Source organism: Calonectris borealis, chromosome Z (assembly GCF_964195595.1).
Source record: "Calonectris borealis chromosome Z, bCalBor7.hap1.2, whole genome shotgun sequence".
Taxonomy (NCBI): Eukaryota; Metazoa; Chordata; class Aves; order Procellariiformes; family Procellariidae; genus Calonectris; species Calonectris borealis.
In genome coordinates this window covers 85,936,832-85,950,867 of record NC_134352.1, presented here as the reverse complement: position 1 = coordinate 85,950,867, position 14,036 = coordinate 85,936,832, and the positions used below count along the sequence as shown (strand labels likewise).

The window sequence follows — 14,036 nt, the reverse complement described above, 5'->3', positions numbered from 1 at the left end:
TTCGGCTACCTGGTGCGTTCTTACAGTCGCTGCTTTCCCGCCGCTGTTGGAGCACAGGGAGGTGGCGTGGTGGCCCTGCCCTTTCAGGGGCGCTCAGCTCTCCTCCAGCGTTCGACCCTGCGGGCACAGCGAGTTTTAGGCATAGCAGCAGCATAAGTCACGGTGTCCTCGGGCAAGGAGTGAGCAGATCCCTGGGTTAACCTGGCTCTTGCTTTTCTGTCCACATCAGTGGGAGTGTGAAGTTCCTCCTTGAGCCTTCCCTCTGTCTGAAATGCCTTTTGGAGGGGAAAGCAGCTGCTGCAGGGGGGAGGGCTGTTTTTTCTCCTCCCTAAAGTGGGAGAGGTGCTGCGGTGGTCAGCAATCCCCTGTTCGAGAGATGTGGCACACCTCGGGAGCTAAACGGTGTCCCCAGGGGAGTGACAGTGGCTTTGCACACTCACGTTTACCTCTGCGCTGTGTGGTGGAGGGAACCCGAGAACTGCCCTGTCCCTGGTCTGTCTTCTAATCCCTGATGTGCAGACAGAGCAGCATTTGGGGGGGGGGAAAAAAGTGTTGATTGTTAAATAAGGCTTAAAGGTACCAAGTTTCAGTTTGTTCATTTTCTTACCTAACTTGAGATACATTATTCATACGTGGTGTCACTCTGGGATTAACTTGGTTAAGGTGCAAATAAAAGCTTGGCACCCACTTAATACGGGGGTGAGGCAGGTTGTGTGTGTTCCGGCAGGTGCCGCGGGAGCGGGCAGCGCAGCACACAGCCAGTTATACTTACGTAGCCACCATTTAAGAGGGTGAGCTTTGTAAACTGTACCATTTCCCTGCCAAGCGCGGGCAAGGAGCTGGTGGTCAGTCCTTTCCCGTCCCTCTCTCTCGGGAGAAGCTGAGCTCAAGGTGAAGTCAGGGTGCCAATGCCGAGCTGCCACGGGGCAGGCTGGGCGCTGACCTGCAGTGAGGTTTGCAAACGCACCCCGAACAAGCCTCGGCCAACCCCCAGAAGCCTTGCTTCTCTTTCCCTGGATCCTCCACTTGTTTTCCTAAGCTGCCAGATTGCTAATGCTGCATAACTAGGCTGCACCTCTTGCGGAGAAGCCTCTGCTTCCCCCCAAAACAGCTGAGACACCAGATTTAAAAATGTACTTTTATTCTGAAAATAACAGTGCAGAAACTGAGTCACAGGATACATTCCTCAGCTGTATTACACAAACCCAGACACCAGTGAATCAGTTGACAGTATGTTTTGAAGCCACGGGTACTTTGGTACAGCAGAGTGACATTAACATCGGTAAGCAAGCGCCACGGTCCGATCAAGGGGCATCTATAATAAAAAATACTATTTGTGTTCAAGATAGTTTCAATCACGCTCATAGCACTAGGCATAGCACAGATCTGTTGAAGACAAACATAAAACATGCTTACAGTAGCATAACAGAAGGAAACACTTAAAAGGTAATTGATAGAGGATGCTTAGTGTTTATCCAGAAGGTGGGGGATACCTTAACAAAACCAAAGAAAGAACCATTTAACTTCCATAAGTAAGTTGAGTAAGATACAACAGGCTGCTTCTAATATACAGTTTGTCCATTAAGCCCTATTGCACGATGAGGATGGACAACTTTAGGGTCTACTTTCTAAAGTTATGTTTTAACTAGGTAACCATATGGAACAAAAGCACATAGCAAAGAATCATTTCCTCTGTTGCCTTTAACTAGTTTAGATAGAAATAATTATAATAAATTAGAAACAGATCTGCCCAGCATCAAAGAGAATAGTCCTAAGTCAACAGCATCCTCTGGAAAAAAAAAAAACCACAAAACTTATCCTATATAGCTGTGGGGTTTTTTTGGGGGGAGAGGGAATTTATGTTTAAAGTAGAAGAATTAAGACAGGAAAGAAGCTGTGAAAATTTTGGCTTTCTCTTTAAAGATGCCACAAGCCAGGTCTCCTAGCAGTCAGGGAGAAAACTAATCATTTTTACAGCTTCACATCAGTTACAACACTTTTTTTTCTCCTTTTCTTTGTAAGTAAGATCAGAGCATGGTCTGAAACTCCTACAGAGTTCACACCTGTATAAAAATAGCAGTCACTTGAGGTTATTTTTACGCTTGCTACTTTTCTTCAGTTATAGTGCCAAGAACACAAATTTTAAAATAACAGCTCCAGTTTTTTTTTTTTTTTAAGTTTAGGCTGAAAACTTTAGTTATATCTATGGATTGAAATATTTCTAAGAGATAAAACCTCTTACCTTGCAACAGTCCCAAAGAGTCACTATGGAGCAGGTATCACAATCGCATCTTATACAACTTCCAAGGAAGTTGCTTACATGATCCTATCCTCTAAAATGTAAACGTATGTGTGATAACCCTTTACACATTCAGAATGTTAAATAAGATGTAGCCTTCAGAAAACAGTTAAGGCAATCGGTTTTTATAAAGTTACCAAGACAGCAAGGAAATGGCAGCTGCTCTCAAATATCTTTTGCTACATCATACTTGCTGCCAGTCTCAGCATGTGAGCAGTCAGCAAATTGCCTGTTCTTGCCTTATGTCTCCTCTTTTTAAAAAAAGCATGTTTCAGGCACCCAAACCCCCTCTTTTTTCCTTTTTTTTTTTCTTCCCTTCTTCTTTTAAGAGAAGCAAATACCTTTCCTCTTCCAAATGTCCGTAATAAGCTACAGAAGGCAAAGGCTATAGAAAAGACAAGAGTTACTTACGCCCCTGCTACTGTTTTTTTTCAGTGCCAGTACCTCTCGTAGGGGCAGGCGGGTGCTGAGCCGGACGCCAGGCTCAGGACTCGGCCGGGGCTCCAAGCCGGCTCTGCCGCAGTGCCCTGGCTGGAAGAGGAGATGGTGAAGTGGGGAAACTGCATCAGCCAGGGGCTGAGAAACGAGGATGTGCTGCTCTGCAAGGGCAGCCCAGAGCTGCAGCTCTCCGCAGTAACTGTGGTTTGGTACCTGCCAGGGCGGAGCAGGGCCCCTGGCTGAGCGGAGAGTCACTCCCTTGCCAAATGCTTTTATTTGGAAGTGAGTCATTAGAACAAGGGAAAAAAACCCCACACATTACAAGCTGATCATAGACAAAAATATTTCATAAAATGAAAGCAGAAGCCTAAATGATTATGAAGCCTAAAATACATGATGTGCCAGGATAAAGTATCATAGGACCTTCTCTCCCTCTCCAGCCCTGATGCGAGATATCTATCTTGCAAACAAGCTGTATTTGTGCTCAAAAGCAAATGCTTAACTTCCAAGTATGTATAATCTCCGGGCCCCCAGCAGTTTCTAACCCTACCATGGCTCTGAACGGGCATTGCTATGTCAGCAACACACCCTGTAAGGACTTCTGGAGAGCATCTGCTTAAGCGTCTAAAAACTGTGCACTGAAGAATAGTCATTAATACTCTCCTGGCCTTTTTCAGTTGATGGAATAATTTTCTTCCAATTGTCCATGGCTGGACAATATTTAAAATAAAATAATAAAAAAAAGCTCATTCACATCTGTATGTTCCTGGAGTAGGTACTTCTGGGCAGTTTTTTTCATTTTACACCATTTTAGATCTACTTGTTTTGCTCTGACAATAGCTCCTTACTTCACAGAGACACTCCAGACCCAATTTAGCCAAGCACCTACACACAAGCTTAAGTAACTTCTCAAACTGGGCTCTCTGGTAAACACTGCAAACACTTACGGGCATTTCTCTTATCTAAAGTGTGTTGCCTCTAGTACCACTTCTATCCTGCAATTTCCAGCCAGCCCTAGGTACTCCCACCCCTCCGCCTGTCTCCGCAGGTAACTTGTTTTTTTCCTGAGGATGCAAAGCACCAGAGGACCCTGCCCTGGCACTGGCCACCATCTCCCCTTGCTCACCTGGTAGCAGGGCTGGCCGAGGCACACAGTGGCATAACGTAAACACAGGCAGTATAAACGCACTGCTGGAGTGATCGCTACAGCTGAAAAGGTACTTTCAATGTATGCATCAAAAAAAATCCCATTTGACAACAGCACATGTCCTTTCTCGCCTTCCTAAAAAAGGTCTTGGCACTACTTCTCCAAGGCGAGGGGCTGGGGAAGGTGAGGGCAAAGTCAGCAGAGGATGCACAAGTGCCGGAGTAAGAGCAGCAACACCAGCTAAAGACATTGCCTGCTGACTGTAAGTTTCCTCACTCCTCCGAGTATTACCCCAAGGTCTGAATTCACTAAATGTGGCCGTTCATAAACAGAGCAGCAACACCAGACTTTGGCACCACACTTCGGCAATGCAAATATTTACCAATGGTAAGGGACACATTTCTTCCACCAAGACAGACCAAGCCAAAGGCTGCAGGCGGACAGAAGGAACTGCGACCAGGGCATCACTGTAGTGCCACAGCCGTAGGTCAGCGCTCCAGCACTACTCTAGCATAGTGTATTAACATCTTTTGATGCCACATTTTTATACTCATGCTTAAAACTGGGAGGACAAAAATACCTGTAGATCAGGAAGAAGAATGGATTACGGTGAGCTCTAAGGATGAGACACGAAGTGTAACGCTGTTATGCTGTATATGTGAGTTAACTGGGACACGCCAAGAGGATTAAGGGAAAGATTCAACAAGAAGTCGGGTAACTTAAACTGTCTTGGTAAATATCACAGCCAGAGACGAGGAAGGCGGAACTATGCAGAGAGAAAAGGAAACCAAAATTACTCTCAGTGTAAGATCCCGCAAGTCACACCTCTGAAGGATCGGCATTACCATCACCTCTTTCAGTGCACAGCACTATGCAGCTCAGAAATTACTGCACACGCTGCACAATAAAGTCAGCAGCAAGAGCACTTTACTGAAGAGAACCTGGAAAACTAAAATAAGATACTTCTAAAAGGACACAAAAAGAAACTTTGAGAAACCAGTGCCTGGACTGAAATTCAAGGCAAAAGCCCACAGGATTAGAATACCTGCACTGACATTTAATTTTTAGTATCATCCTGGATGAAGTATCATAGGACCTTCTCTCCCTCTCCAGCCCTGATGCAGGATATCTATCTTGCAAACAAGCTGTATTTGTGCTCAAAAGCAAATGCTTAACTTCCAATTCAAATATGTATAATCAAATTTGCAACAGCAGAATCTGCATTCAAGTTCTAGTGGGATGGGATGAGGCTATATCCTACCAGAGGTGTTAAGTGAAAGCAAATTCATTTCCCAGGCCGGTGTCCGGAAGAATTTATAGGACTGAACATGGCAAAGTGAAACACTTTGAGCAACAGGAGTGAGAAAGGATGAAAACGGTAGGATGTGTGGCTCCAGCGAGGGATACATTCAGGAGTTCACAGTGCAGTCAGAAGAGCTTGAACTAGTAAAGTGCTGTGCCAAGATGCTGCGCCTCACTGGCGTCACAGCAGCCTGTACGCAAGACGGCACTACCCACCGTACGGATGACTCGGCTGTGCCGCACCGCCCCGCTGGCCCGCCAGCTCTTTGCCAGCAGGTCACAAGCAGCTAGCAGGGGCTCACTGTGCATCCAGCTCACCACGCTGCAGTTGGAAAAACTACCTAAGAGGATCCATTACAGAGCTACAGCACAAGTGAAGGAAAGCCCTTCGACCAGAAAGTGGGTACCGGATAGAACTGAGAGAGGGTCTTCCAGCATGTGGAATAGAAAAGTTCCTTTCCAGACAGGCATGGCTCTGTAAGACTGTGAGTAGCCCCCTGGAATGTTCTTTCTTCACTGCAGTTACCATTATTTCCTGAATATTGCACAGAACTTACGAACCTTAACACTGCTATCGCTTTCAGTTCCTACCACAGCAGCAAGGAGTGGCCCTGAGTCATCTGTGCAGGGCTGCAGTTGCTCAGCGGGGGTTCGCAAGAGCCGTGACGCTGCAGGAAGACAGCCTGACATCGCCAAGTGGACATGTAAGAATGTGAATCGGCTGGTGGGCATGTGAAACCTAAGAGGAATAGTTTATGAAGAAAAAAAACAGAGCAAGAGTCAAACGATGATGGAGAGGGGACAAAAGGTGATTTTTAGTAAGAGTTCATTATCTATTTTTTTGCAAAGAGAGTTAACCTGATAAAGAACAAAGCTGTTAGTAGCCATTTAGAATCACTTACCATGTTCCTCTTTTCTTAATTTAATAACTGAGAGCTACTATACCACCTACCAGGAAAGGAAACATGTTTAAACTTCTCTTCCTTGCCTCCAAACAAAGTTTTGATGGCAAAATCCTTTTAGGATAATAGTTTCACAGGCATTCATAGATTTCTTTTGTTTTGTTTTTTTTTTTTTTAAAAACACAGAATAATAATCAGTTTCTTGTATTAGCAAGTATATAAACATAAACCAAGCAATGGAATTTTTACTACAGTCGTTCCCTTTTGTTCCTAAACAGACCCCTTGAGCAACACTGGGCTGCAAGGGCTGGCTATGCGCTCGCTCCATCCACGCTGGAGAGTTTCAGAGACTGTATCCTTATGGAATGGAGCTCCCTCGTTACGGACCGCCAGCTCTGACAATTCACAGTCACTGAAACTCACTGGCAAGGTTAGGAGAAACCTTCCTCCAGACAAACTGTTCTGGGTATCACTGCTGTATTTTTTTCTTTTTTTAATTATTATTATTCTAAGAGTGCTAGTTTCAGCAGGTGGAGAGATAAATAGAAGCAACTGAGCTTCATCAAGGTGCTTTGAAACAGCGCCGGGTTTGGGATTTTACACACCTTTGTATGAATCATCTGTCTGCTACTGAAGCCACTTTCAGCTTTGTAACAGCTTTTAGACAAGCTATATTTCAGCTGCTCTGGAAACACGCTTTGGTTGGCTGTTGGTAATTTACTGTTCTTAGCAACTTCTTCCACTCCTGTTCAATGGACAAAAATCTGATGCCACAGAACGAGAGATTTCTTTGAAAGTGAGACAGGGAGCTCCTCAGACCACCATTTTCACGAATTCAAGACATAATACAATTTTTTAAAAATTATGTTTACATTTTATGCGACATATTAAAAAGCAATACAACTTCACTTCAAAGAAAACCCTGAACTTCCAGTCTACGTATCTCAGGTGACTGAGGAACCTATCTGAATATCAGCCTGCTTGCTATCAGTCTACTTATATCTTCTGCCTGGGAAATCACCAGTTGACTACCACAACAGCTTTTCCACCTCTTGAGGTGTTAGGACTGTTGATAGCCTATAAAAGGACCTGCATTATACCTGTTTGTATAGCATACACTATATAGAGCCTTTCGGTATAGTCTATCACTTATATAATCTTTACAGTCTACAAGTTAGATTTCTGGCATGGTAATCGCAGCTATTTGGTTACTCACCCAATGGGTCTGCTCCTACGGATGTACCATCCATCTGCCCTGTTAACGTGCCAAATCATCAAGTAAACATCATTTCAGGAGCTGGGCAGAAAAACCTGTTATTTTTTCAGCAGTGAATCTGATAAATTCTCCATTTCTGGGAAGCACTGAAACACTTTATGAGCTTGCTATTCACAAAGTTTGCAATTTTGAATCAATCAAAGCTGAAAACATTTAAATAAACGAAAGTCTGCAATCCTGCCAACCCAACCAGTTAAGCTTGACTTGTAGAGATCCATTTTTACTCCCCAATCTGCACCCTCCCAGGTGATGTGAAGGTAGCTTAAAGCGCAATAAACACAAATAGACCTTTAACTACCACCTGTATAAAAACAGAACGGTTATTCTACAAAAAAGGACAGGGTAGACTAATAAATATGCTGTAACTTGGTTTAGAAAATTATCTATACTTATAAATATAGTGTTTTTCTTTATTTTTTCCTGTATTTGTCTTTCTTTGTGATAAGCAACTTGCTGTTTCACTAGAACTTGCTTTCAACCGTCTAAGAAATCTTTTGCATTGCACCCTTACGCTGCAGCACGCCAACAGAGCAACTTCTACCCTCTGCGCTGAGATACCTGCAAACTTCTGCCACACACTTGAATCTAGTCAGTCACATACGCTGGACTCCCATCATTCCAAGTCCCCACATCACATCTTTTCCACTTTGCCCTCTTGCAGAGAATTTAAGAGTATGAAAAAGCTGTCCTCTCTTGAAAACCTAAGTGTACAGAGGATCCAACAAAGCTGTAGCGGTAACTTAGAGGCTCTCTCAGCACAGCAGTTTACAGTTCTCTTCTAGGCAGTGCAAACAACCCCAAGTTCTTTCCTATGTCCTTACCCGCGATATGCAGTTACCCAGAGAAAAAGAAGAAAAAAGATCGTTTTCTTAAGTTGAGGGGAGAATATTTTTTGCTAATGGTAAGAAGTTGTTTCATAAAATATAGTTTACCTCTGTTCCCATACATTATACTCTCTTCTTTATAAACTGTCCCTGCAGCGTCAGAATCCCTCTCCATACTTTTTCCTGTAACGCTCCAATCCCTGCTTGGATTATTGGCAACACAAGCAATGCTGCACAATTCCCTGATAATTATTTTTTTTTTTTTAATTAAATGCCCTACTTCCTGCCCCCAAACCCAAAACACACACACACAACCCACCCCCCCAACCACCGTCTCAGTGATTCAGTCAGGACGGATTCACAGCATTGCTTACTCTGTGCAAGTGATAAAGTTTTTCTTAATAGGCCACATAAAATCTTTTGTATCTCTGCCTTAGAACACAGTCCCTGATGCAGATTAAGAATTATAAAGAAACAGGATTCTGTGGAAAAATGGCACAGACCTAGAAAACCACCCACCTCCGTTTTAATTTCAATATCCAGTGTATACAGACAATAGGTTCTTTCTCTCCTTTTTTAAAAAAATAAAGCTACTTTCCTCTATTCAGTATCCTGATCACAGGAAAAATGTGGGCTAGGGGAAAAGGAGTGGGGAAGAAGAGGTGGGAGAGTTTTCCATGAAGATGGCACCGTATCAGGAAGAATCATTTCAGCACAAGAGCCTCACTGAAACACAGCTTTTAGTTTTAAACCAGTTCTTTGGAGAAAAATGCACAATCCCAATAAAACAATGTAACTTTGCTTCTGTGCACAGCTCAAGAGAGCCGGTTTGAATTTGGTGGTAGGTCAGCCATATTCTGTTGAAATATTTTCATTGGTTCTCACAGTTTAGAGGTGGCGTTTAGCAGGCACACTTCTTCTCCTCCGGTTTTGCTGAATCGAGCTTTCCCGAGCTTCCTCCGTTGGCTGTGTCGGAGACCTGTGTCTTGTCCACGCACTGCTCCATACGCTTCATTATCAAGTCCAGAAGCGTGTCCACAGCCTTCTCCACGTTCTGTCCGGTAGCAGCACTTGTTTCGAAGTACGGTATGCTATGGTGGAAAGGAAAAGGTTTGGTGGAGAGACTTTTAAAGACAACCGAGACTCAACTCTTTGTAACACTCTCAGTGTAGCTATGAATGGCGAGTTTAGAAGCAATGAAATGCATGGGACAGACTTCTGGTTTGTTGAGACTCTATTTCCTTGCTGGGCAGAACCCAAACTCCCGTTCCTAGCACATGGTGGCATGACGACGTGAGCACAAAACCGCCACATTAATTTACAAAATGTATCCTGGCATTTTGACTTCAAATTGCAGTAACATCAGCACAAACCTTGGTTGAAAAAGTCTTTCAGATAACCAGGAAGTCTATTTTAAAGAGAAACCTAGGTCTGCTTTACAGAAAATTTCAGGGACCACAGAACATACCAGAAACCATTTTTTTAGGCAGATAGCTACAACTATTGCTATTTAGCAGTCCCTGTAAGTACTATCTCCCCCCTTCCTATCTAATTATAAGCACAACTTAACTTAGCTGTTTCCATTCTGAAATACCCTTTAAATCCAGAATATTGCCTTCCAAATCATCTTTTTCAGAAGAGAAAATTAGCAATTGCTCCAGCACTTCCATCATATGAAATCTGGCATGAGCTACCTTCTCCTCAGTGTCGCTGTCATCCTTATCTGGCTGCAGACAACTCTTTAATATTTTTTTATTATTTTTAAGTCTAATTTGCTTATTATTCCCCACAGTCTCTCAGGCCATCTTCTGCTGCTGGCCCAATTCTCTCTGAACATCCCTCATTGTACAGTAAAGGCAACTAAGGAAAAAAACCAACCCACATTCTTTTTGCCCACAGCACTATTTACTAACTATATTAACTATCAGCCAATGTATCCACTTACAGGACACTCTGCAGGTGTTTTTAGTGCAAAGAAATGTAGAAGGCTCACTAGAACAAGAAAAAGGCCATTAACAGCTTTATTATCCATCAGGGGAAAACAAATAAATTCAGTGCCACTGCACACCTAGAACCTGACCAAAATCCACAGGTGTCTCCACTTCCAAACTAACTAGAAAAGCAAACTATAAATATTGTTAGTTATTTAGTTCATGACACTGAGTGTTCATCTGCCTTTGGTATACTCTGTCCTGAACTCTCAGGACAAGCCAGCATCCCAAGAATGTAGTTTTCTAGTAAGGATGTTTCATTTCAGCCTTATTTCTTATGTTGTAGTATTTTGGCCAAACTACTAGAACAGTGTGTTTCATTCTATCTATTTCCTATTCAAACAGGTCGATCTGAAAGCGTGACAAGCTGGATATCACTATAGGTGTATGGGATACTGCAATGCCTACAAATCTTGGAGTTTATAAGTATACTTGCAAGTATCTCTAGCCAGTCATCAGCTACACTTTCAACAGTTATAGACTAAATTTAGTTTCTGTCACAATTTGCTTACCCGTATTTGTCTGCCAGATCTTTTGCTTGCCTTTCATTTACCTCCCTTTGGTCTGATAAATCAGCTTTATTACCAATTAAGACTATATCTGGATTCTCACAATATGCATTCGCTTGCAGCTGACCTAGAAGCAAAAATAAACAGGAATTAAGAGAATGTTGGAAAGCGCCTTAGAGACCAAGACTGTTGACAAAATAATTCAAAATACCCTTCTTGCTCCCCACCTCAAAATATCCTGGACTAACCAGCTAATCACTTCATGCCAAACACATTTCCTTGTTGTACATTTACTTGCTAAGGGGAGTTTTTCAAAACAGGAAGTAGAAATGGTACTAGAAAATTATTTCCAGTGTTTATTTTACCAACATACAAGACAACTTAACTGCAACGAGGTGCACTAAACACAGTGCTTTGGCAGAGGAGAACCTCCACCAGCCAGACTTTTATTCTACAAGACTCATAAGGACATTGTGGAAGTACAAACAACATCCCACATCATCTGCAAATGCAGCTCTTCAGAAATATAGGACAAAATCCTCAAGTGTGTTTTTCTCTTGGATATACTCAATGGTTTAAATGCAGTTTTATCCATTTGAAGATCCAGACACAAGTACTGTCCACAGCTTCACTCCTCGTAAGTAATTGTACAAAGCCATTTACTTATACTTGCCTCAATCCTTAGGGGACCGACTTGAAAAGGTGCAGTATACACAGAAGAATTAGAGACTCAGCTTGGTAAGCAGTGGAAGATTGTGAGGACAGGGATTGTTTAGTGGGAGGAAGGAATCTCTGAAGAAGATGGAGCTGTTTTCACAAGGCTATCTCGATTCTCATGTTATCCCCACTTCAGCTTGTTTGCTGGAAAACTGCCAGCTGGAAATGTACTGGCCTCTGTCCTTCCAGCACTCTAAATGCCCTCAATTAAAAATAAACTTTAAGAATTTAACCTTTGTTTCACTTTTAGTCTAGCCGTTGTCTGAAGGAAAACCAACAACAGCAAACAGAATGCGCTTTCAAACCAAATCCTCAAAGCCCAATCTTAATTTTAATTTAAACCTCAAAGCAGACAGGAAGGAATCACATTCTGCTTTACAAACAGAAAACACACCATAAAGATAACAGCGATATCCAAAGTACAGTTTCCAAGCTCCTGTATATCATCTAAAATATGGGCTATGGCCAAGGAAGTGTCAAATGCCATCAATTTTCAAGAGGCAACAGATTTACTCAAATTGTACCAAATCCAAACAAGATTATCAAGAATATGCCCAGAACAGTCTATTGTGCAAAAAAAAGAGCACGTATCTTTCCAGTTTGATGAAGCTTTTACCCCAAATTACAGGCTGCAAGTACCCCACTTAAGGCTGCACTAGACATAACTACTTTCTTTGAGCATCTTCCAGCTCACAAACAATGACACACATAAAGCCTAGAAGCCTAAAATACACAAGAAAGCTTCAAGTCAACCGATAAATGCAAGCTCTATGGTTCTACTTACTCATCCAATTTCTGACATTTAAGAAGCTCTGTTGACTGGTGAGATCAAACATTAGTAAAAAGCCCATAGCATCTCTGAAAAACGCTGTGGTGAGACTTCGAAATCTGAAGGTGGAAGAAAAAAGACAACATAGCTCTATTAATACAAAGTGACCTCTAAGGTAAGCACTTTTTTGGCAAGCCTGAACTAAGTAAAGGAAAAAGGGATGAAGTAAAGCTTTTCTGAATTGCTTGTGCAAAAATTCTATTTAAAAAGTACCTTGAAACCTGAAGAGTCTGCAAGATTTAGTGGACATAAATAAAATAATTCTTGACTTTCATTTTAGCTATGATGCATCACACCAGTCAACATTTATTAATGTCGTTAGTGTCAGTGTGTTAGTAATTTACCAGAGGAAGCTTATATGTGAGAATATAAACATTATCAGTGACTAACCTATTAGTTCAAATTCTGCCTGATTTAACCGAGAGCAAGACAGAGACAGAGAGAGAAGGATTGGTTAAAAGAAAAAAAGATGCTGAAGCATTTAGTGTATCACAGATCACAGTGATAGAAATGGATTCACCTGCCGAGATTACACACACTTAGTCGATGGGTGTGCACTACTCAATATAGTCAATATTAAAGAAAACAAAGGAAAAGTAGGTGGCTGTTTACATGCTTTTGATTGTTCGATGCAACTATCTGCTGTGAAGCTCAGCTAAAAGGAAAAGGTAACCTTTCCTTGCAGAGCTCTAGACACACATGCACTCCGTAAGCAGACCTGCGTAAGTGTGCATTCACAAGGGGCATGGTTCACAGGCTTCCTGCAAAGCTACGGAGCTGGATGAAACAACAAATCATGAAATACAATTCTGTTTGTCACCGAAAGGTCATAGGCCTGTTCAAATCGGAAACTTGAAGAAACAGTGCTGGAAAACTGTGCACCGGCTCTCTGGTGTTTTCTGTATCACAGGGATCTAGCACATCACAAAACAGCCCTCTATAATCTTGCACAAACCAGCAGAAACAGTAACTGATATTTTACGACACACATCCATGAAAATGAAAACAAAAGCTCTCCACAGAAACATGTCAGATACCTGACACTACTTTTAGGGTTTTTCAGGGAAAAAAAAAAAAAGTAGCCTCAAAATGTTTAATCTCTTGCAGAGGTGTATACACAACAGTGTTTGAGAGTAAGGGAAAGAGATGAAGACACAAAATTTCAGCTTGCTTCTGGTTTTTCATTCAGCAGCAACCCCTCCCACATGGTACTTGCACTGCTCACTCTGAAAACCTGAAATCTGCCTCATCACGACTTTCCTTCCTCCCCACTGGGCAAACGCTTCAGTCCGCTGCTCTTCAGTCACTATTACTCAGCAAATAGGTGTGAGTCGCATTTTCTTCCCCTGTTGACAGGTGACATCAGTAGTCATACTGAGGGCAACCTCACACACTTTATGATAGCGAAAACCAGTGTACGTGACTAGCCAGGGGAAGCTTAAGAAAGCAGTATGCACACTTCTCTCTTTAAAAAAAAAAATAACAGGATCGAATTTAATAGTCACAAATCAAGAAGGTCTTTGGAAAGAACAAACAAGTGTGCACACAGAAGATGGGGAACAACTGGTTAGATAAAAGAATCCTTCTGCAAAGAAGGATTCTGGTCAGTCATGAACTTAATACACGTCAATGTATGCTGCTGCAAAGAAGGCAAACAGAACCAAACCCATAAAAGTAAGATAAAAAGCAATTCTTCCGTACTACTCAGCACTGGTAAGACTTGAACTAGAATTCTCCATCCCACTTGCATGCTGGTGCTGAGAGAGGCTGGAACCAGCCAGGGGCAGTACAGAACAGAAAGT

At 42.3% G+C, this 14,036-nt stretch overlaps 1 protein-coding gene across 2 annotated transcripts in view; it reads right to left on the bottom strand.

Annotated features, from left to right (window-relative positions):
- Nucleotides 1-7,802: 7,802 nt before the first annotated feature.
- Nucleotides 7,803-14,036, bottom strand: part of LOC142075209 (ras-related protein Rab-27B) — a 44,109-nt gene continuing 37,875 nt past the window's right edge. The window contains exons 4-6 of one of the 2 annotated variants that reach the window (XM_075136279.1): nucleotides 12,190-12,293; nucleotides 10,692-10,815; nucleotides 7,803-9,279 (exon numbers count right to left, since the gene is read on the bottom strand). In XM_075136279.1, the coding sequence (XP_074992380.1) occupies nucleotides 9,090-9,279; nucleotides 10,692-10,815; nucleotides 12,190-12,293 (418 nt within the window). In that variant the 3' untranslated portion in view covers nucleotides 7,803-9,089. The remainder of the gene's footprint in view (nucleotides 9,280-10,691; nucleotides 10,816-12,189; nucleotides 12,294-14,036) is intronic. The other variant, XM_075136280.1, reaches the window with a different exon arrangement.